Consider the following 24,625-nt stretch of genomic DNA (forward strand, 5'->3'; position numbering starts at 1 on the left):
TCCTCGCTCTCCACTGGAGTCGTACCTGAGGACTAGAGAGAGGCAAATGTAATTCCTCTCTTCAAGAAAGGAAATAGGGAAATCCCCGGCAATTACAGACCAGTAAGTCTCACGTCTGTCGTCTGCAAGGTGTTAGAAAGGATTCTGAGGGATAGGATTTATGACCATCTGGAAGAGCATGGCTTGATTAAATGCAGTCAACACAGCTTTGTGAGGGGCAAGTCATGCCTCACAAACCTTATCGAGTTCTTTGAGGATGTGACTAGAAAAGTTGATGAGGGTCGAGCTGTGGATGTGGTATATATGGACTTCAGCAAGGCATTTGATAAGGTTCCCCATGGTAAGCTCATTCAGAAGGTCAGGAGGAATGGGATACAGGGGAACTTAGCTGTCTGGATACAGAATTGGCTGGCTGACAGAAGACAGCGAGTGGTAGTAGAAGGAAAATATTCTGCCTGGAAGTCAGTGGTGAGTGGTGCTCCACAGGGCTCTGTCCTTGGGCCTCTACTGTTTGTAATTTTTATTAATGACTTGGATGAGGGGATTGAAGGATGGGTCAGCAAGTTTGCAGACGACACAAAGGTCGGAGGTGTCGTTGACAGTATAGAGGGCTGTTATAGGCTGCAGCGGGACATTGGCAGGATGCAGAGATGGGCTGAGAGGTGGCAGATGGAGTTCAACCTGGATAAATGCAAGGTGATGCATTTTGGAAGGTCGAATTTGAAAGCTGAGTACAGGATTAAGGATAGGATTCTTGGCAGTGTGGAGGAACAGAGGGACCTTGGTGTGCAGACACATAGATCCCTTAAAATGGCCACCCAAGTGGACAGGGTTGTTGAGAAAGCATATGGTGTTTTGGCTTTCACTGAAAGGGGGATTAAGTCTAAGAGTTGTGAGATCTTGTTGCAGCTCTATAAAACTTCGGTTAGACTGCACTTGGAATACTGCGTCCAGTTCTGGGCGCCCTATTATAGGAAAGATGTGGACGCTTTGGAGAGGGTTCAGAGGAGGTTTACCAGGATGCTGCCTGGACTGGAGGGCTTATCTTATGAAGAGAGGTTGACTGAGCTCGGTCTCTTTTCATTGGAGAAAAGGAGGAGGAGAGGGGACCAAATTGAGGTATACAAGATAATGAGAGGCATAGATAGAGTTGATAGCCAGAGACTATTTCCCAGGGCAGAAAAGGCTAACACAAGGGGTCATAGTTTTAAGCTGGTTGGAGGAAAGTATAGAGGGGATGTCAGGGGCGGGTTCTTTACACAGAGAGTTGTGAGAGCATGGAATGCATTGCCAGCAGCAGTTGTGGATGCAAGGTCATTGGGGACTTTTAAGAGACTGCTGGACATGCATATGGTCACAGAAATTTGAGGGTGCATACATGAGGATCAATGGTCGGCACATCATCATGGGCTGAAGGGCCTGTTCTGTGTTGTACTGTTCTATGTTCTATGATACATAACATTATATCAGCAGTTCTATCATTCCAATCTGCCAGCATTGAGCACAGGAGACTCAACAGAGAACAGGTTCAAGGGACTTGTTACCTTGGAACTGTTACTGGCAACCATCAAGACTGGACAGGAGGAGGTGATCTCACTGTTGCACCACTGTAAAGTGTGGAACAAGTCAGCATTAAGAACACTTAGCTTTCCTGAGAAAACTTACTGGCATTTGAATCCTGAATGCAGAAAGAGATTGGCTCTGTCCAAGAGCCGTTTCCAGCCAGTGATGTGGCTCGTACTTTTACTGTATAGTTCCCAGGATGATGTACCTTCAGTTTGCAGCCTAGCTCGTTAAGGTACCTTTTACGGGACACACACTGTTGCGTCTCCTGCAGCAAAAACAAAACAAAATCAAACATCATCAACTGTCAGGTTTCAGAGATGTAGGAAGCAAGTGTTTTCTTTAAGCATTATGGACCAAACCAGACCCCTCAAAATATATTAAGAAGGTACTCTTTGTCTTATTTTAAAGGTAAATGTCAGGTGCTGTGTTCCAGATGTAACTGGTCGAACTACTCAACATTAAGCAAAACATAATTTATTCAAACACTGTAGTTAAAGTATAACAAAAGAAAGAAGAACTTGGAATAACAACTCCATTGGAAGACTTAACAGAATAATACATACAGTAACTATTACTCATTAACTGTACTAATATGGTTACATCCCATAAAACACATCCACCGCATTTAGGCAAATTCAGAAACAGATTGATTCACATGCAATCTTCCAATCTAGCAGGAAAGAACAGAGAAAGAGAGAGAGAGACACACACACTGAGACAGAGAGAGTGAGAGAGGACGGCGGGGAAGAGAAAGAGAGAGAGAGAGAGGCCGGGGGGAGGGGGGAAGAGAGAGAGAGAAAGAGAGAGAGAGAGAGAGAGAGAGAGAGAGAGATATGAGGGGGGCGGGGGAGGAAGAGATAGAGCACGCACGCAAGAGGGCAGCAGGGGAAGAGAAAGACAGAGAAGCGGGGGGGGGGAGAGAGAGAGAGCGCAAAGTGGGGGGAGAGAGAGCGCGAGAGAAATGGGGTGGGGAGAAGAGACCGAGGGGGAGAGAGAGAAATAGGGCAGGGGGGAGACAGAGAGAGAACGTGAGAGGGCAACGGGGAAGAGAGAGGGGGTGCGGGGGAGGATATGTGAGAGAGAGAGAGAGAGAGAGAGAGAGAGAGCGCGCGCACAAGCACGCGAGAGGGCAGCAGGGGAAGAGAAAGAGAGAAGCGGAGGGAGGTGGGGGGGTGGAGGTGGAGAGAGAGGTGGGGGCGGTGGGGAGAGAGAGACCGCAAGGTAGGGGAGAGAGAGAGCGCGAGAGAAATGGGGCGGGGAGAAGAGACAGAGGGGGAGAGCACGAGAGAAATAAGGCGGGGGGGAGAGAGAAAAGGGGAGGGGAAGGCAGAGAGAGAGCGAGTGTAGCAAGATTCTACTATCCCCCAGTTTCTCTCTCTCTAAAAGAAACCAGGGCAAAACACACCTCTTAAAGCCACAGCATCAGCACAGGTTAATTAAAACTGTTCCAGTATCAAAACCATCATATCATCTACATGTAATGGCAAAGTGAAAACATATATCAGCACCATTTAGTTCAGAAAGCAGGAAGTCTTACTTCTTATAGTCTATACATTATAAAAATCAGACATGAATGCAGATCTTGTTCAAGTTTCTTTTGTTGCAAGTTCTTACATGCATTGTGATCTCAATATTTAACACTGAAACTGTCCACTGAAGGATTGAAAAGGAAATTCCATATGAAAACAGTTGTCCGTAACATTTCAGGTGTGAGCTCAGAGTCTTACAGGTGGTGTCCTGATATGCCTATTCCCCTTGCCTTTCCATCCAATAGAGGATTTGGAAGGTGCGGTCAAATTTTATTTGGGGAATTGCTACAGTACTTTCTATAGATAGCACAGAGTTCTTGCCACAGCACATTGGTAACGGAGGGAATGAACGCCCACGGGGCTGACAGTCTAAAGGGGTGGATAGCCCTGGGTGATGCTGAGCTTCTTGAGTGCTGTTGTCAGTGAACAGCATTCTATTACATTTCTGACTTATATCTCAGGTAGGTTGCTCAAGCTGATGGGAGTCAGAAAGGGAATTATCTATTAGAGAACCCAGCTCCCGATCTGTGCTTGCAACCATAGCATTTGTTTGGCTGGTTCTGGTACCTTACTTGTCATTACACAATAATCATGCTCAAAATGCTTCTCACTCACCTCAGAGTCTACAAGACGCTTGTAAAGAACTTCATACAACACAATGAGACCATTCGGATTCTTTGGCTCCTCCCATTTGATATGAACCACTTTATTGATTACCTCGTATGTGACTGGACCCACAATGTCGTCAGCATTTGCTGTAAGATAAGACAACTCAAATCAACCAATCAATCCCATTAAGATATGTCAGTGAGGCGATGGTGCAAATTCAGATTTTTGATGACCGAGATAAGTGAGCAGGTTGCACAGCTCAGGGCAACTCACATTGGAGAGATGACTAGCTAACCCATGTAATACGGACAACCTTGAGCTTTAAAAGCTTGTGCAATATAGGAAAGAAGAAAGAATGACATCCATTTACATGGGGCCTTCTGCAATCAACAGACATCTCAAAGCACCTTGTTGTCAACAAAACTTTCTTTAGGGTGTAGCTACTAAAGTAACGTCAGAATTATAATAGTCAGTTTGTGCACAACAAGATCCCACAAACAGCACTGTGATAATGATCAGATAGTCACTTTGTATAGCGTTGGAGGGACAAATATTGTCTGAGGACCCTTCTGTCTCATAGGCATTAAATCTAAACAAACCTCAAACAACACATCTTATTGTCAAAGGCATTTTTGTCATAACTTTATGGCTCTTCTTCAGAATTATGCCTTGGGACCTTTAACATCCACCCACCAGTCTCTCAGTTTACTGCCTCGTCCCAAAGACCGCACATCTGACAGCACAGCACTCTATCGGTACTGCACTGGAGCCTGTTATGTGCCCAAGCTTTGCAATGTAACTTGAACCCAAAAGGAGTAAAAGCAGAAATATTAAACAGAAATTACCGGACAAACTTAGCAGCACCTGTAGAGAGAAAACTGAGTTAACGTTTTGAGTCCAGTGACCGTTCTTCAGAAAGGCCACTGGACTTGCAACATTAATTCTGTTTACTCTCTACAGATGCTGCCTGACCTGCTGAGTTTCTCCAGCAATTTCTGTTTTGTTCAAATTTCCAGCATCCGCAGTTCTTGGTTTCATTTTAAAAGCAGACCTACTGAGATGAAAAACGGTATGTCCATATGGTTCTTAAAATAAAGCATTTAATGAAGAACAGGTGGGAGTATGACTGCAACTGTTAAATAAGCTTTAAGCATCTACACCTTGTTATCTCGGATTCTCCAGCAACCGCAGTTCCTATTCTCTTCATTAGGGAATGTGTTTGATCAGTGCACATCACATCTCACAGCAGCAGATGGCGTTGCTCACAAGGGCATTCTCTGGGCCAGGTACTTGCAAGGGTGGTTCCAAGAGGACAGTTCAAAACACTTCCAAGATTATATAACTGCAGACCTGCTGCAAGCATAGCAAAACCATAAACTCACATCTCGGTACACTGCAGCTAGCCTTTGGCTGTGTTTTATCACCAGAACAACTACCCTCAGATTTACACTTTAAAAGACTCAGCAGCACCAGTGAAATATGAGGAACAACAGTTAACAGAGCAGCCTAATGTATTTGAGACCTCATTCAAACAGTGCCAGATGAACTGAAAGCCTGTCTCTCTCTTACAGCTGACAGATGGTCCATACGGCAACACTCTTGAAGTTGCCTCAGTTACATCAGGGCGGCACGATGGCTCAGTGGTTAGCACTGCAGCCTCACAGCACCAGGGACCCAGGTTCGATTCCACCCTCGGGCGACTGTCTGTGTGGAGTTTGCACATTCTCCCCATGACTGCGTGGGTTTCCTCCAGGTGCTCCGGTTTCCTCCCACAGTCCAAAGATGTGCATGCTAGGTGGATCGGCCATGCTAAATTGCCCCATAGTGTTCAGGGGTGTATGGGTTATAGGGGAATGGTGGGATGTGCCAAGAGGCAGTGTGGACTTGTTGGGTCGAAGGGCCTGTTTCCACACTGTAGGGAATCTAGTCTAATCTAAGTCAGAAAGCCATGAGTTCAAGTCCAACTCCAACTCTGGAGATCTGACAGCATAATTTAGGGCAGCACTCCCAGTGCAGTACTGCGTAGGTGCTGCGCTGCCAGAGGAGCCCATTCATGTGGAAAAGGTCCCATGGCACAATTACAAAAGAAGCAAATAAGATCATCCAAGTGGTCAGGCCAATCTCAACCGCAATCACTAAACACAGATAAGTGATGTCAATGCTGTTTGTGTTTACTAGACAAAACAGCTCTCACATTTGTTAGCATCTGAAATGTATTTACACACCCAACAACTAAGTGTGGACTATTCAGCTCTTCAAGTCTGCTCTAATATTCAATAAGATCATAGTTGATCTGATTGCAAACTGAACCCTACTTACCTCCTCATAGGCCTCAACTGTCTTTTCAGTCCAAAAACCAGCTCAGCTCAGTCCTGCATTTATTCAATGGCCTACCCTGTTCACTGGGAAAGAGAATTCCAAACACAGAAACCTTCAGAGAGAAGGAATTTCTCCTCACCTCCATCTTGGATGGGAATCCTCTTGTTTGGCTGCAAGAATGTGAGTGATCGTCCATAAATACAAGTTCATTTGTTCACTCCTCAGATGGCCAATCTGACTTGTGTGAAACAACCCAATCACTAAAGGACTGAACTCCTTGTTCTGAGGAATGGTGACTGGGCCCAAAACATTAACTCTGATTTCTCTCTGCAGATGCTGCCTGAACTTATTCACCAATTTTTGTTTTTGTTTCTGGTTTCCAGCATCTGCAGTTCTTTCGGTTTTTAAAAAAAAATTAAAATCAGCATTAACCATAAAAATGAAACTAAGACGTCCAATTAAATTCAATATTTTGTAACATTCCATGTTGCTAACATTGTAGACATGCCAAGAGTCTGCCCTCACTGTATGAGGCAAATCCTGTAAATTTCAACAGCTCGTGACACAAATGGGTGTTTTAGCATTTTTTATTGGCAAACTGTAACCCTCTGCACAACCTAGATTTTGTGCAGGAATTACACAAACATTATCCACAGACAATAGGTTTTAAAAGAGTTTTTGGTCAGAGTTTGTAATGACACTGATCATTCTAAAATATTATTTCAACATGCCCCATGCAATGCTGCTGTGTCAAGTTATAACGCACTTACAGTCACTTTCCACTCGTTCCTGACACCTCTCTTTTTATCTGTTTGACCACCTTAGATGTATATAAGTAAAATCTTAATCTGACAAAGGGTCACTCAAGCTGAAGCATTAATATTGTTTTCTCCCCACAGATCTGCCAGGCCTGCTGAGCTTCTCCAGCAATTTGTGTTTTCATTTCTCATATGTCAGTGACAGCAGAGAACTCCCATCACCTAAACAGAAACTGCAGGAAATCAAACATTTCTCTGTTCCCTACCTTCGGGCATAGTCCTTGCACTGACATAGGCTGCAACACTGCATCCTCCGGTTTCCACTTCATGGTTGCAGGCATGGATTTCAATTCGATATCCTGAGAAATGGCGCAAGTTGGAGATTACCAGGGACTCTTTCATCCACACCTTCTCCAATAATTTTGGATATTCCTCCTCTGGCCATTTTGTAGCAGACACATTGCCTACAGAGCTGGACGTGGTCACTTCCTGGGCACTGCTGTTTGAAAAGATTCCCAGTTCCCTACGTTTTCGCGAGGGTCTAAAACCAGTGAACAAGGAGACAGTTTCAAAACATTGCATTAAATGCTAAAAGTGAGCATAGTGACAACAGCAGAGAGCAAGGGCAACATGATGGCAGGAACAGTTTTAAAAATTCATTCCTGGAAAGATGGCATGACTAGCAAGACTGGCATTGATTCTTCACTGCCAGCTTCCCTGGGCTATGATCTTTCACACTGGCATGATAGCCAGTTCAAAGGGCAATTAGGGTTCATCATATTAGTGACACACCCAAATCATATATAGGCATAGATAATGGGAACTGCAGATGCTGGAGATTCCAAGATAATAAAATGTGAGGCTGGATGAACACAGCAGGCCAAGCAGCATCTCAGGAGCACAAAAGCTGACGTTTCGGGCCTAGACCCTTCATCAGAGGGTCTTCATCTGATGAAGGGTCTAGGCCCGAAACGTCAGCTTTTGTGCTCCTGAGATGCTGCTTGGCCTGCTGTGTTCATCCAGCCTCACATTTTATTATCATATATAGGCATAGTTGGCTAAGAATAGGTTCCTTCTTATGGAACATTAGTGAACTGGTTGGGTTCTCTATAATAGCCTTATGGTCACTTTTATAAATAGAGACTGCTTTATTTTCATCATTCAATTTCTCAGAATGTCACAGTAGAATCAGAACTCGAATTCTCTGGACTGACTATACTATCACACCCAGGAAAAGAGAAGAAAGCATTTAACTTAGGGAAGAGAGTAATATTGGGTAGCTAATGCAGGCATGTATTGCTGAAAATCCTCCAGCTGCACCTTATTAATTCTGCAATTAAAGTGAATTTATGCTATTACTAGCTGTGAGCAATGGACAACATGGAAACCCCTATTGCCAATGGCACCCAGGGACCAAATACCTGAGGCTAGAGAGCAGAAACAGTGCAGTAACTCGGGTTACCGAGACAAGATCCAGTCTCCTCCCACCCAATCAAGGAACAGTGCATACAGAAAGCAGAGAGCGGGGAATCCCTGGTTGTAGCTGTCTTCCTAACCCAAGCAGTTTGAAATTAAAGACAGGATTAGACTATTTTGGCTTGAATGAACTTATCGCAAACCAACAAGGCACTCTGGTTCATTCTCAATGCAGTTAACTTGCCCTTTACAGGATGCCAGGCAGTGCCATTACTGCAGCTGTGCCGCGTGAATGAGGGGCTTCCAGCAAGTGAGAACACAACAGCAAGGGTGCAAGCACATGAGTGGAAAAAAGCAGCATGTTAAAGCTTTTATACCCTGCAACATCTTAACCTGCCAACAGCAGTCAAAATCAGGTAATCTAATGGAATAAAGTAGACATACAATTCGAGGAACTCAAAGCCAAAGCTCAGTTGTCTGGATATTTAGAATATTTAAGGACAATTTTAAACTTTCACGTTAAAGTGCTATAGGGTATAGATAAAACCAGGTCACAACAATGCACTGCAAAGTTACTTTCATTGGCACAGTGTCCTCTTTAAACAGGAACTCTCAGTATCTGGGCTTAATTCAAAATTTGAACTGAAAAAGTGTGTATGCACTAGGACATGTCACTGCCACACAGATTACTGGCATGTTGCATTAAACAATGCAGCATTTAACCTTGACAGATAGGTAGGGATTCTGCCAACAGCTCAAGGTCAAGCTAATAGCAAGGGTGTGGTCCTGAGCAGCAGATACCAGGAAGAACACTGTTCAATTGTTTAGATTTACGGGTGTCATCTGACACAGTTTTGATGCTTTGAATACCTTCAGTGACCTAGCTTGAGAAACAAATCTGCCATGCTCTCTCCCAATTGCCAAACAGGAACCCTTACTGAGATGAGCACAGGTACATCGATCAAATAAGGAAAGATCATGACATTTGTGCCCAAATTACTCCCTTCATTATCGCAGGGGTAGAGATTCTAGCATTATTGATTTTCCGCTCCAAAATGCAGATAAAGGGCTGACTGCTACACTCATCAAACTGACTGACATCAATTAGACAAGCTACAGTGAAAACCGTTCCCTTGTGCAACACTTTCACTTAGCATTGCAGGTCTAAACACTAATGGTCCCTGTAGAACAATGTGGGATCTCAATGGCCTATGCTGGTTGTGTTTATTCCAATACCATGGAGATAATGAATATCTACTTAGCAAGCTTACCAAAGGTGTCACACGTACAATACAGGTCAACATCATTAGCAACTTCACTTGATTAAAAGCATCTTGACAAAAAAAAGTTAGCATTTAATTAAAATTTTCAGCCTTCTAGATTTAACATTGAGTTCCACAATTCTATATCACAACTTCTGATCCTATTGTGCTTCATGTTATTTTGCTGGTTGGTTAGTTGTTCCCTCTATTTCTCTCCCAACTCCATTAATTTTCTTTCAGACGGTTCAACTACAGGGCTTTTCCGATCCTTGTTTCCTTGTCCCATTGTCACTTTCTTTGGCTTTGCACAATGGAACCTTTTCTCTCTGTTGACCTCTCCTGCCTTATGCCCTTTGACAGATCTGCCCTCCTCTTGGACTTCACATCCTCCTTCCTACCACTTGGTAACAATCTATTACATCTCTGACTTATCTTGGTTGTGATGAAAGCTCTGACAGAATATCCTGTTTCTCTCTCCATTGATGCTGCCTGAACTGTTGAACATTTCTACCATTTTTCCATTTTTATTTTAAGATATCCCACACACACAGTCTTTTGCATTTGTGCTAAGTCTTTCAGCACAGCATTTTTGTTTCAACAGCTCGCTACAACCTTACACATAAGACCCACAAATTTGTCACTTTCACCACCATTGTGCTGAGTTAGGTCAATTCAGTTTCAGTCGCAGACAAGAGTGCTACCTCTGCACTCCACAGCGATGGGAGATTGTCTGCAAGAATTTAAAATGATCCAGGGACCTGACTATCATTCAGAAATTTCCATGATTTTGCACCAGAAGTCAAGGTATGAGGACACTCAAACCTGAATATGCTGCACTTTCCGTGATAAATCAGCTTTTGGAAAAACCCACTTGGAATATTTGGATGTACTGGAATACATCTTATAACATGTCCTTAGTTAGAGTGTCAGCTACCTCACAACTATCTTCCAAAATCAATTAAATACTTGTTGAAAGGCAGTCATTGTTGTAATACAGGAAATCACACCTTGCGCGACTACCTTCATGTCAAACGTGCCTGTATTTGCTCCTGTATACAAGGTCTTCGTTCTCACTGTCACATTTGCATCAATAGTTTTGCTGGCCTACATTGCTATGTTTGCATTAATACTGGAAACTACAGAGATAAATGGGTTACAATGTAATTACACCCTCCAAGCACAGACAGTGCTGTAACATCTCAGGTTTGCATCTCCCAGGCCTTCAGTCTGCAGACAAACTACTATCCTCAAATGAAATCTCTTTACCAGACGCATCATATTATTTTGCAGCAAGCAAGTCCACATTAAAAAAAGTTCAAATACTCAGTAAAAAAAAGTGCAGTTATTGATTAAAATGGCAACCGAAATACTTCCACGCTCCATTCTCCCTGTTCCCAAACTATGCGAGGTCTGTATTTCTGTTTGACTTTCATTGTGGATTGCCATAAGAGGTTATCTGTCATCAGTGTAACCTGCCTTTCTGTCTTGCCAAAGGTTTTTCATTCACTAAGTTCAGTTTATCATCTGACACCTTCCTAATTTCTTGGGTGAGGAGGCTCTCTTTTAATAACTTAGGTATATATGCCCATGAATCTCAGTCCCTGCAGGCCTTTTAGAACTTTATACTGTCACTTTATATTCTTTGCACCAAAGTGTATTACCTCAAACTTCTCTGCACTGAATTTCATCTGCCACCTGCCTGTTTACCAAGATTTAGATCATCTATATGTTTCAGGAAAAGCAAGGGTTCCACGACAAACCTTCCAGCTCAAAAAAAATCCACTTTTACTCTTCCTGAGCCAATTTTGTATCCATGTTACAACTAGTCCCTTTTATTTGATGACCTGTAACTTTCATCACAAGTCTGTTGTGTGGCACTGTATTGAACACCTCTTGCAAGTCCACGTACACCGCATTAACAGTCTTCCTCTCGTCAACCCTCTCTGTTACCTCTTCAAAAGCCTCTACCAAGCTAGTCAGATATGATTTTCCTTTATCAAACCCACAAAAACTTGCCCAAATCAATCTATTTTTTTCCAGGTGACTATTAATTCTATTCCAAAGAAATGTTTCCAGAAGCATCCCCACCATTAAAGTGCTTGTAATCCTCCAGTTTTCCACATCAAAGAAAAACTGAAGGATTGTTACCAGTAGCTCTGTAATTTGCACTCTAACTTCCTCTCTTTCAAAGAACTAAAGAAAATTATAAACAATAACACGTTATATGTAACATTATGAGAAAATCTTTCATAAACTTTGTGTTCCACTCCATCTTCAGGTACAAAAAATTATAGCATGAACACTTCTTTATTCTCACAATTCATCAAAATAACTCAAAACAACACAACCATCCTGACTTGGAAACATATCAAGTTCCTTCAGTGTCAGTGGGTCGCAACGATGAACCTCTCTCCCTAATGACACGTTGATCTACCATCAGCAACTAAGACAGACAATAAATGCTTAAAAACCATAATTATTACAAAACAAAGTACTTCTGTTCAAGGGCACCAAATACTCATTTTAATGAAGTGTTTTTTTTTGTAAAGCAATCTGTTAGCTGATTCCTTGCTCCAAGCCAATTTAATCTTGAAATTTTTTTTCTAACATTTCTTTTATACCAGGAAGATCAATCCTCAATCTCTTTCAGCAACATCCTTTATCGAGGGGGTATTGCCCCACAGCAAACAAACAATCATCAATATAGCATTCCAGAGGCACACTTTTTTCCTGTTTGGCCCTTATGTAAGGAATGGTTTTAAAATACCAGATAAATACATTGCTAAATCTGTCACTCCTACTAGCATAGGGTTTTGCAGCTAAGGTTCTTTCAATGCGTTCTTTTGATTTTTACTCCCAAGCTAACAGACATTTGTCACTTCTTCCTATATAAAAAAAATTCTGCTGCACTTGAGGTGTTCGCTATTAATGATAATTTCATCCCTTCTGGGTCACGCAAGACTGAAAATAAATGCACACTGCTCTACGCTCAATTTTTAAAAATGCCTTGTTGACCTTTGCACAGCCTCCAAAAGTAGCATATTTTAACATGGTACTTAATTGAAATACAGCACAGCACCCATCCAGGCTACTTGGTATGCATAAGCAGCTTAATTGCCCAATTAAATTTCTCAGCTGATCTCCTTCGTCCCTTGTTGTAGCAGCTCCTTTTCCAATTTATCAGGATTCTATTAATGTTCTTTACATAAGACTATTGATTCAGTTACTCCAAATTAGTCCGATCTAATAGCTAATACTGTGGTTTAAAAAATTCCTGAAGTCTACTTTCAATTCCAAATTCTGCTCTATGCCCATTAATATTTTCAAATTCACTGTTGTTATCCCGTTAAAAAAATTCATCTATACACATTAAGATGCCTGAACACTAACCCCCCGCCAACCACCTCAAACCTCCACCATAGTGCCTGTCAAAGATTGTGGGTGCTATTTTTAACTGGGAACAGACCACTTTTAACAGGTCAAACCTCACCGAAATGTACCACACTCTAGAGGCTTCTCTTAGGCTTTATAAACATTTATTTAACTTCCACTGTGTTTGCTGCCATATTCATTAAAAACTATGTTCATGTTCGCACTCATCTCTAAATTAATTGTTGGCAAAAGTGCCTCCCACGCAACCCAATGATCAGGAGAGAAAATTTACCAAGATCCAAGTTCAGTTCCCATCCATTTTCCTGATCGAAATTATTTTCTTTTCTTTATTATGTAGAGTTGTTGACTAACAAATCTGGTCGACAGTTTGACAAAATGTGAAGTGTTTTTCTTTCTTTACCCTCCACCATTAAATTCATAGCCACCAATTTGAAATTTCTTGTTGAGGCAGATTTAACATAAGTGGTGACAATGTCCTTCAGTATATCATTCAAAACTATTAAATTCTCACCAATTTAGGTCTACTTACAGAAATTTAAATTACTCCTGAAAGGGCCAGGCCATCTTAAACTCAGCTCTACCTAAACAGCAAAACTCCAGATTTACCATTACATGGCATTACATTCCAGGCATTATAAAAGAACGTGAATCACAGATTCATAGAATCCCTGCAGTGTGGAAACAGGCCCCTCAGCTCAACAAGTCCACAGTGAACCTCAGAGCATCCCACTCAGACCCATCCCCCTGTAACCCACCTAATCTACACATCCCAGAACACTATGGGCAAATTAACATGGCCAATCCACCTAGCCTGCACATCACTGGACTGTGGGAGGAAACCAGAGCACTCAGAGGAAACTCACACAGACAGGCACCTGAGGGTGGAATTGAACCCGGGTACCTGGTAGTGTGAGGCAGCAGTGCTAACCACTGAGCCATGTAATAAGTGACTCGCCAAGTGCTGATGTCAAAACAAAGCACCCGCAATCAAAATCAACTCAAACATGGTCAAAGGCAAATTGACAGCAGTCAGCCCAAATAAAATCCCCACTTCAGAGAGGAAACTTAGACCAATATATGTTGTTTGACTGCCACATCTCCCAGCAACATGTACTCTATACACAATCCATTACAGCAACTTGTCAAAGCTCCTACAACAACAACTTCTAAACTCTCAAGTTCTAACACTGCGAAGGATAAGGAGCAGTAGACTGGTGGGAATCTACAACTTTCCCTCTAAGCCACACACCACCTTGATAGGCCATTCCTTCGCTGTCACTGATGAAAATCCTGGAACTCCCTCTCTAACAGCTCTTTAGATGTCTCTACACATCAAGGGTTGCAGCAGTTCAAGCAAGGAGCTCATCACCACCTTATCCAACAAAGTTGAGTTTGGAGAACAAATGCTTGCCTTGCTAGCCCAGCCCATTTTTCATAAACAAACTAGAAAGAAAAAGAATCTGCTTACGGGTTGTGAGGAACAAGTCCAATGCCATGTAAGAACTCTCTTTGGGTCCTAACCTGCAGTCTTAAAATCACAGACAAAAACATGGCAAACTGAGAGGTGTCAGTAATGGTCCAGGTGTGTGATTCCACACTGCCTTAAAAGACTGAATTAGAAGGAATGCCTTAAAAAGGGGAAATAAGTTTATAAGGGAAATCTAGCATTAGCTACTTTGACTAGTTTCCAATTACTGCTCTTCTCTTGACCCTCCTATTTGTTTCAAATGGTTGAAAGATCAACTATGGAACATAGGAAGTTTAGAAACATTCAAGTTGGTGGGATCATTTGGGAACGTTTAGAAGTTCAGACACTATTTCACTCCGTAGATTTAGGAGAACCAGCCAGGGCTCTGGCTCCTAGTCACTGACAGATTGAGTCAAAAGCGAGCAGGGGAGGATTACTGGGCAAAGATCCATTATCAGGCTGCCAACAAGGTGACCCAAATTGCTAGCATGCACGTACCAAACAGGTTCAGTGATGAAGTACGGCTACAGTGCAGGAACCAACAAAACTGTGTTCCAGGAGGTCAACCAAGTGTTTGCGGAAACAGTGGGGGCGTGCTAATTAACAGGTGCCCAGTTGAAGCTCTAAGATATTAGGGGCATATTTGAGTTACTTATCACTTATAAGTACTTAGAGTTCTGGCATTCATATAACTGAAGTCTAAAGGTTTCTTTTAAAATGCAGTTAGTTGTGTAAATATCCATGACAAAAATAAATAGTTCTCTGGTTATATTTGTGTAGAAGACTGATTATTCACAAAATGAGAAGCAAAAGCAGAATTAAAAGTTTTTCAAACAAAGGGGTGTCAAAACAATTTTAATTTTCTCTTTTATTTCTTTTGATTCCCCCAACTTTTAAAAATTATTACAAATTATGGATACGGCCACCTGCACACCACCCAGCGTGATTTCAGAAGCACAGAATTTAGACACTCCCTTACCTACTGTCCTTAGTACCACTCTCTTGAGGTGTAGGTCTGCAAAAGTAAAACATCCACTTTAAATGAGTTTTGATTTGAAAATTTTGTATTGGGGTCTGTTTCCTGGATGATTAAGTCTGATTTTGCTGCATTGAGTGTGTTTTCGAAAAAAAAAGCATCATTCAGAATAAAGTGTAAGGGATATTAACCACAATTACGTGTTTAACTATCAGCACACACTGCTTTGTTCTGAGAAACTAACATTTTCACAGCTTCCAGGATCTTTGAGGTACACAACTGCCCCAGACCTGACCTGCAGCCGCACACGCTAAGTGAATGGATGGTTTGTCAGGATGTCTCACTCCATCAAATCAAACTGGTTCCAATCATCACTTGTCATGGTCAGATGAACGGTGACATGCTATAAAAGGATATTCTTTCAGGAGGCAAGCAGTGAAGTTGTACAAAGAAATCCCTAGCAACCATCTTGTTAAGTGAATCTCTGAGTTATTGCACAGTCTATTGAAAAATGTGCTAAACACGTCTTGTCATTTATACATGTTACCAAAATCCCTGAACAATTATCGCAAAAATCCCTGAACAACCCAACATTTTAGATATATTTTTTCAGCCCATTTACAGAGACTTATGAGTCCACCAGCAGGCAGCAGGCCTGTCTATGAACCATTACCAATGTCTCGACAATCCTCACGTTCAGCTGGAGTTTATGGAAAAGGTTACTTATGCTGTCTTGCTGCCTCCTCATATTATACGAATATTAACTTTTAGTTGTTGAGTCTGTCAAGAATGAAAAATTTTACATAGGCTTTAAAATGTGTGTTTAAATACTGTAAATTCATGGAAATTTTCAAGACTGACATGGACATTAGTTGGTGAATGTTGGATCATTGGAACTGAGGTACAGCTCAGCTGTGATCTAAGTGAACGGTGGACTAGGCTCACTCCTGTCGCTACGCTTGCCACCATCTGTCACTAGGTTTATGTTGTTTTACTAAACTATTAGAAGATTTCACCTCAAAAAAGAGTTTCCCTTCTTGTATCACCTGACCCTTTTCAAACAGCCAGCAAACCCTCTGGACAGAGGGAAATGCAGCAATTGGGTGATGAATGGAAAACACAAAAAACTTCAGGATTTTGAATTGCGTGAAATCTCCTGAACTTTCTGCTAGGATTCTGAAGACCCTGTGTTCCAGTGTCATGTTGACACATCCTCACTTACAACTCTTTACATAAACAAACTTAACTGGATGCCTAAGCATTAAATAACAGTGCATTACTTCCTTGGGTAATGACTGTAATGAAGGCAAACATTTAGTGAAACAGGAGGGCGATTCTCTTGTATTTTTCCCTTTATGCATTTATGATGCATTTTGGAATGATGATGTCTGCTTCATGTTTTATGGTCGGCAGTAATTTATTTTAACTTTTATGTTTTGTATCTGTATAGTTTCTACATTCTTCTGTGGTAGGTTATGTTTGAACAGTCCCTGTCAGTTGCTGGCTTCCAGCCATGGGAACTCTGAGCCACCCAAACTCTTGATCTGGTCTCTCTCTCTCTCTCCCAATCAGATCAATCGGGATTTTGGATGGTCCAAACCAGTCTAAATGCTTATCACTTCAGGGTTGGGAAAGAAATTAAGTGAGTGGTGTGGAATCCAGTTGGCTAATTAATCTGACTACTCTGTCGCTCATATTGCAGTGTATGTACAGTAACAACACTTGGACTTAGCACAGACAACTCAGAAAAGCATCGTTCATCCAAATTCAACTTATTCTTTCGGCAATTTTTTCCTTGTGTAACTGGGTTGTTAAGGGTCCCTCAGCTCACTGGAAACTTTCAAATGGCATTGGCAAATAAAAAGTGTGCAAAGGCTTGTTGAAACCAAATCTCGTGCAATGGAATTGGTGCAGTATTGGCTCACTGACACGAGGGCAGAGCAACATCAGGAACAAACCAATTCTGAACAAGGAGCAGAGCACAACATGTCCCGCAATGGTGCCTCAAGGAACTGAGGATTAGCAAATAAACAAATAAACTGTTGGTGCTACAAATAAGTAAAAAAAGTTAGGGGTGTTCCCAGGACATGTTTCCCTAAGCAAAAACATGCTTTCCATCCGCAGAATTCACTACCTCAGAGTGTGGTGAATGCTGGGAAACAATAAGTTTAAGGAGGAGATAGATAGATTTTTAATCAGTAACAGGCTGAAGGAGTGGGTAGGAGCTGAGGCCAAAATGAGATCAGCCAAGATCGTATTAAATAGCAGGACAGGCCTGAGAAGCTGAATTGCTTACTCTTGCTCCTAGTTCTTATGTTTTGTAAGTCATGGGAGGTTTCACCCACAGAAACAATTCAATTATTTGACAGTTTTACAAATCAGAGGTCTGTCACATAAATGAACTGGAGATTGCAAGTTGGAAATTGTCTTGGGTAACGGTTTAACACAACTGATATCACTTGGAGTGCTAAGTATATTCCCTTTTATAAGACTGTGATGTAGCATGAGTGCAGGGCACAGATTCCAGTAAGCAGCTATTGCGATACCACTTGTTACATGCTGGTAATGATGTTCTGTCCTGTTTGAGGTTTAAAGAACTGATTCTCTACCTTCAATTACCTGATCATAAAAACCTCATTGTGCAGGTAGTTTTCAAATGTCTTCTGGAAGGCAGCCTCCTCTGCGTCTCGTTTAAGCTGCGATTCAGTCTTTGGACATGCACAGCATTCACCAGGGATGTGATTCGCATCGGTCTGGTTTCGCTGCTGGTTGTCCTCCGCATCAGCGTGTGTTGTAGACGCTCGAGATGGCAACTTTAAACCTAGAATCAGAGAATCACAGAGTGATTTACAGCACAGAAGGAGGCCATTCAGCCTCTTGTATCTGAACAGGGCTCTTAAGCAACTCAGCTCATCCTACTCCACCACCTTGCCTTATCCTTCTAAAAAAAACTGTTCTTTTCAGATCATTACCCAATTCTCTTTTTAAAACCATGACTGAATCTGTCACCACTACTCTTCAGGCAGTGAATTCCAAATCCTAAACACTCATCAAGTAAAATGGGCTTTTACTCATACCACCATTGCTCCTTTTGCAAACACCTTCAACTAATGCCTTTGATTCTTCACCCGTCAGTTTCTCCTGATCTACTCTATCCAGATCCCTTCTGATTTCTAACATCTCCATCAAATCTCATATCTAAAGGGAGCCTGAAAGCAGAAGAATTAAGAAAAGAGTCTTGTTGCTTCACTGGGCTGGCCACCTCAAGCTGTAACTATAACCAAGCCATGTAAGGATGGCAGATTTCCTTACCCGAAGGCCTCCAGTGAACCAGGTAGTTCTGTTGAATTGATCCCTTGGTGGGATTCAAGCCCATGTCCACAGAACATTAGCCTGGGGCTCTGGATTCCCAGCCCACTATTTGACTACCTCTCCATGCATTGCCACTTCAGGGAATCACATGTGGAAGGAGGCCCTTTGGCCCATTGTTGTATGCTAGCTACTTGAAGACTTAGTCCCCCTCTCTTCATCTCCAGAAAAAAGATGTTGTTTATTTCCATTTGTACAGTACCTTTCACAGCCTGATGACCTTAAATATTTTACAACCAGAAGGGTAGTTGCTGTCAATTTGTAAGAAAACGCACTTCTAGATTTTTCAATCAAACTCAATGAGAAGAATGAATGAATGAATGAATTAAAAGTTCATCTCTTTTTATTTTCATTTATGCATGTAGTTTTATTTTTTTTAAAAAGTTACTTCTTGGGATGTGCACATCACTGGCAAGGTGAGTATTTGTTGCCAATCCCAAACAGCCATCCTTACCTGTCTGGTTTACATGTGACTCCAGAATCATAACCATGAGGTTGACTCTCAACGGCCTACAATGGGATGGGCAATAAATGCCAGCATGACCAAAGACCACTTCCCTTGAACAAATTTGCAAAACCTGCAACACCTCCGAAGGCAATAGGCAGGGGATCATCAAATGGCATAGAGGCTCAGTGATTAGCTCTGCTGCCTCACAGTGCCAGGGACCTGGGTTCGATTCCACCCTCGTGTGACTGTCTGTGTGGGGTTTGCACATTCTCCCTGGGTCTGTGTGGGTTTCCTCGGGTGCTCCGGTTTCCTCCCACAGTCCAAAGCTGTGCAGGCTATGTGGATTAGCCATGCTAAATTGCCCTATAGTCTCCAGAGATGTGCAGGCTAGGTGGGTTAACCATGGGGAATGCAGAGTTACAGGGATACGGTAGGACGGGTGAGTATGGGTCAGATGGTCTGCAGAGGGTCAGTGTGGACTCGATAGGCTGAATGGCCTGCTTCAACACTTTAGGGATTCTACTCTATTTCATTAATTTCAGGAACCACACATCCATTTGGAGTGGTCTAAATGTTAGCGAGATTTGAGAAGATTGAGGTCTAAATGTCACTACACATTGTAGCAGTTCATGCAGCCAGATGGGAGGGCTGACACTAAAATGATTGAGACCCCATATGGACAAACCAATGGCTAATTATGTTTTGCCATGTGTGAGATCATCGAAGTAGGGAACAGTTTAAAAACAAGGGGTAGTTGATTTAAACAGCAATGAATATTGCTTTTCCTCCTGGAGAGTTGTGAGTCTGTAGAACACACCAAAAAGCAGTGGAGGTAGAGTCGTTGACTACTTTTAAGGCAGAGGCTGATAGATTCATAATTTACACATTTCGTTCAACTGAGGTATGCTCACCCAATGCTTATTACCAGCCAATTTGCAACTCACCCTTCTGGCAGTAATCAAACTCATACAGTTCACTGTCCTCTGGCTGCTGTTGCCAGAACACCAGGTAGTGGGTGATATTCCCATTGCGATCTGTTGGAGGCTTCCACTTTAGAATGATCTGAGAAGAAGAGTTGGACACAGATATGGGGTCCAACGGGACTGAAGGAGCTGCAGAGAGAACAGGGATGATTCAGAACATTCACAAGTACTTTTTCTTTTGAGGGGTTACAGAACAAGATGTGCAATGAGGAACAGGAATAAATCCTCTAATCTATTCAGCCTATTCCAGAGAACTGAGTTAACCATCAATTGTGGAACGGTACTAAACAAGCCTCCAGGCCCAGGAAATTCAATGCATGCGTGTGTATATGTACATGGTCACATGCGCACAAAGGTGCGTGTGCATTGGCGATGGGACAGAACTCAAAGTTCCGAGGCCTCGTGAAATAAACATCCAATTATACACACTCATCAAAATGTAACGTGAACAAAACGAATGGAACAGATTTATGTGGCTACATGTATTGTGGGTTTGCAGTGAGATGTCAGCTCCTGATTTATGTTCCCCTGCTCAGAGTAATCATATTATTGAAACAGCATCGAAAGAATGAACAAAGAGGGGCACATTGTTTGGACACAATGGAGGGAGCTTTGAAGTAAACTCACACTAACACACCCAACACAAGATAAGTGAAGCAGTCACTGGCTTGGGGGAGCTCAATTATTTAATTATCTGACAGAGATTCGGAGGCCAAATGAAATTGAGCAACATGTGAAAGTGATGTGCTAATTAAGGGATAACTTGGTGAATATATCATGGGAACAAGTTAATTAGTGTGTTGGAGTTTGTGGTTTCTGGATTAGCAATATAATTCAGACTAGAAAAGTAAATGACTGGATGCTGCCTCAGCATCATTTTATCCTCTGGTAACCTGAAGCAACATGGTACAGAATAATGGCAATCATACTTGCAAATTGAGAGCACAAAACAAAAATAAGTTGCTCAAATAACCCACTTTCTAAACTGACTACACTTCAATCTTTTACTGATGTTGCACAGCAAGTCAAGTCGAGATTTAGCATTCATGTGAACAGGGGTGAAACGGCTGAGCAGTATTAGGCATGCAGAAATATTTTGTCAGCATTTCAGAGTCATACCTTCTGGCTATTTAGTTTCATCATTAATATTTCATAGAAAAATGTACAGCAATTCGGAAAGCAAAGTTGATTGAACATGGGCCATATTCTGTAAGGCTAGCAAAGCAGCTAGAAGTCAACACAACATGACATTGCAGTACCATCACTGGTGAAACAGCACATGAAACATGCGTGCGTGGACAGTGGAATATGTAATAATAGGCGTTGATGACACTTTTGTTCAGGAGACTATCAGCAAAAGGTGCATAAATTAACTAGATATAGCTTTAAAAACTTACTGCCTGCTGTGGTGCGGATGTAGACAATCTCACTTTTAGCTCCATGATTATGTTGCTCGTCACTTATCGTGAGCAAGGTCTTCACAAAGATTGCATACTGCGTCCAGGGTTTGAGGCCACGAAGCAGAGTGCCCGGGTTCTGGAGCTTCCCTTCTGACCGTCCAGGGGGTTCTACATCAACAACCTTCCAGCTATTTGACCCACAGGCATCCTGTCCATCAAACTCCGTCACGTTCTGATAAGGGCTGTTCCAGGGAACACAAAAATAAAGACAAACCCATCACCCAACTGGTGACTCTGCATTCCCCACACTTCACACAATCACTCAAAAATCACCCCGTTTTATAGAAAGGGAAATTCTAGGAACAAGGATGCCACAAGCAAGGCCAACATTTATTTCCCAACTTTTTGTTGGCCTCAAGCAGATGCTGGTGAGCCACTTCTTGAACTGTAAGTCTTTTTGGCGGATATACACCCAAAGTACTGTTAAGAAGGTAAATCCAGGGTTTTGACCCAGCAACAATAAAGGAACAGCAATATAGTTCCAAGTCAGAATGGTGTATGGCTTTGACAGAAACTGGCAGGTGATACAGTTCTAATGCCTTTGGTGCCCTTGTCTTTCTACATTATGGAATTTGCAGATTTCTTTACAAGTTGCTTTTCAGTTGAAGGCAGATTATACTTGCAACTAAAGGGCTATTTTGTGGCACAGTGGTAGTGCCCCAACCTCTGAACCAGAAGGCACAAGTTTCAGTCCCACCTCCTCCAGAAAACATCTGATTTTCTTTTTAAAGACATTTTTTAACGAACCTGCTCAAGGTGTTACTACACACCTGTGGCCTCCTGGCTCAGATATAGGGACACTATCACTGCATCACAAGAGGCCCTTCCTGTACAAATATGAACAGGTTGATTAAAAATATCTACATCTGTGACCACGTGGAAGGGAAGATGCCTAACAGGAGTGGTGGATGGGCTGCATATCAAATGGGTTGCTATGTCCTGGGTTGTGTCAGCTTCAGTGATGGGGGATTGCATATGTCCAAATAAGTGGGCAGCATTCCATGATATTATTGTTGTGCCTTACAGAAAAAGCTCTGAATGAGAGGAGGTGAGCCAGCTGGCTTAGAATGTCCAGTCTCTTTACATGCTTTTGTAGCCAGTACGTTTATGTAACGAATGCAGTTCAGTATCTGACGCAAAACAATATCCCAACAATGCCCATTTGAGATAGGTTATCATGTGAAAACTTCAGACGTACGTCCTGCTTTACTTAAAAAAGAAAACTTAATTAAATATTTAAGTTTTTTTTTGTTGTGTTAATGTTTGGGAGTAACTTGGAGATGATAACGTTCCCATACTGCCTACAACTAACACTATTAAGATCTAACTTTGCCTTTTTCACTGCAAGTTGACATGGTAAAAGTTTGGTGATATTTTAGTTTAAAGCAGAGCATGCACCATCAGAATGTAAAGTTAGAAGATACAAGACACCAGGGTACAGTCCAACAGATTTATTTGAAATCACCAGTTTTTGGTATGGTGCTCTTTGAAGGGGCAGCACTCTAAAAACTTGTGATTTCAAATAAACTTTGTGTCCTGTGGCATCAGACTCTGTCCACCAACAACGGCAACTCCACATCATTAACTTATGGCAGTGAGCTGTGGTTACTTGCAACATGCTCCTCACAAGGTAATGGCTCCCTTTTGTTGCAGAATCTCTCACACACACCCATGAAGATACGATGCAAAGAAAAGAACACGACATACTGTTAGTGCGCTGGATTTACTGCTAACCCAAAGCAGGATATCTTCAATAAACAGATAGCCCTATAACATACTCACGCTTCCTTGAAGAATACCATGAAACCCAAGAGATCTCTGAAGTCCGGTGGCCAGTATGGCTCCCATTTCAACATAATTTTATCCGTCCCCGTTTTATTGGAAACAAACCTCAGGAGCTGACTTTCACCTAAGCAGGAGAAGGGAGAGAAAAGACTATGAATTTTCTTTCGCTCTCTCACACACTATCAATTTGTGCTTACAACACACAACAAGCAACTTGTTGTTCAATCCCAATGCTGACTGCCAGCCCTGCATTAATTAAATAGCACTTATATATTGAATGATTTTTTTGGATAAGAAGCTAAGGGGTTTCTATGGAAATTTGACTCAGCAAAGGGAGGGCTTCAGCAGAAAACAAAGATTAATAACATAACTTCTAACAATTTCCATTTTGAAAAAATGTGCAAGGAAAAGATGCTCGAAATTCTGAACAAATTAGGAGACCGAAAAATTAGCTGAAAGAGCAAATCCACTTACATGCTTGTCATTTAGATTTAATAACAGAACCACCGATTCCAAGTCAGAGGGGAAACTGAGTGAAGTTCTATATCAGTAATGCTGCAGGTTGAGAATCAGGGATTTAGGGTGATAATGTCTGCTCAAATTGAGACTCATGAGTGTCACAAACCAAAGCATACATATCTGCATTAGTTATGCCTGAGGCAAGGGTACTTACAAAAAGGTCTGAGATACTTTTGAGCTAGATGTGTCACAAATGTGATTTTGGAAAAAAATCAATAAACCACTTAAACAGCGAATATCTCAAACAGCTTTTCACACTATGAGCCACTTGTAATCAGACATTGAGGCATGAGTGTTAGCAACCGAGCAGAATCAAAAAGTCATCGGTTCAAGTTGTTGCCAAGCATATAACCCCAGTCAACACTTCAGTGAAGCATCAAAGACGTGCTGCACTGTGGAGATGTCATTTTCAGTTGAAACTTATTTAACTGAGGACCTTTCTGCTCTGTCAGGTGAAGTAAAATCACTATAGTCTGTCCCTCAGAGGACTATATGGCTGCCCTCTCATGGTTTAACCTAGGGGTCATCATGCCTCCGATGAAGGGACAGCTTCAGAAGGAGCATTTTTGGCATTAACCTCAACTGATGTGAGAACTGAACTTGTGCTGTCGCCATCAATCTGCATTACAAACCAGCCATTCAGCCAACTGACCTAACCAATCTCAAAATCCAAAAGTCTCCAGTGGAATGTTCCCATGAAGAATAAAAATGAAATACTGCAGATGCTTAAAGTCTGTATAAAAACAGAAGGAGCTTTATCATGGC

The 24,625-nt window shown here is 42.0% G+C and overlaps 1 protein-coding gene across 2 annotated transcripts in view; it reads right to left on the minus strand.

The window, feature by feature from the left end:
- Positions 1-24,625, minus strand: part of LOC125465635 (insulin receptor-like) — a 269,756-nt gene that overhangs the window by 16,118 nt on the left and 229,013 nt on the right. The window contains exons 7-14 of one of the 2 annotated variants that reach the window (XM_059638574.1): positions 23,339-23,465; positions 21,494-21,738; positions 20,058-20,225; positions 17,916-18,117; positions 15,300-15,335; positions 7,048-7,322; positions 3,711-3,850; positions 1,666-1,831 (exon numbers count right to left, since the gene is read on the minus strand). In XM_059638574.1, the coding sequence (XP_059494557.1) occupies positions 1,666-1,831; positions 3,711-3,850; positions 7,048-7,322; positions 15,300-15,335; positions 17,916-18,117; positions 20,058-20,225; positions 21,494-21,738; positions 23,339-23,465 (1,359 nt within the window). The remainder of the gene's footprint in view (positions 1-1,665; positions 1,832-3,710; positions 3,851-7,047; positions 7,323-15,299; positions 15,336-17,915; positions 18,118-20,057; positions 20,226-21,493; positions 21,739-23,338; positions 23,466-24,625) is intronic. The other variant, XM_059638575.1, reaches the window with a different exon arrangement.

Source organism: Stegostoma tigrinum, chromosome 30 (assembly GCF_030684315.1).
Source record: "Stegostoma tigrinum isolate sSteTig4 chromosome 30, sSteTig4.hap1, whole genome shotgun sequence".
Taxonomy (NCBI): Eukaryota; Metazoa; Chordata; class Chondrichthyes; order Orectolobiformes; family Stegostomatidae; genus Stegostoma; species Stegostoma tigrinum.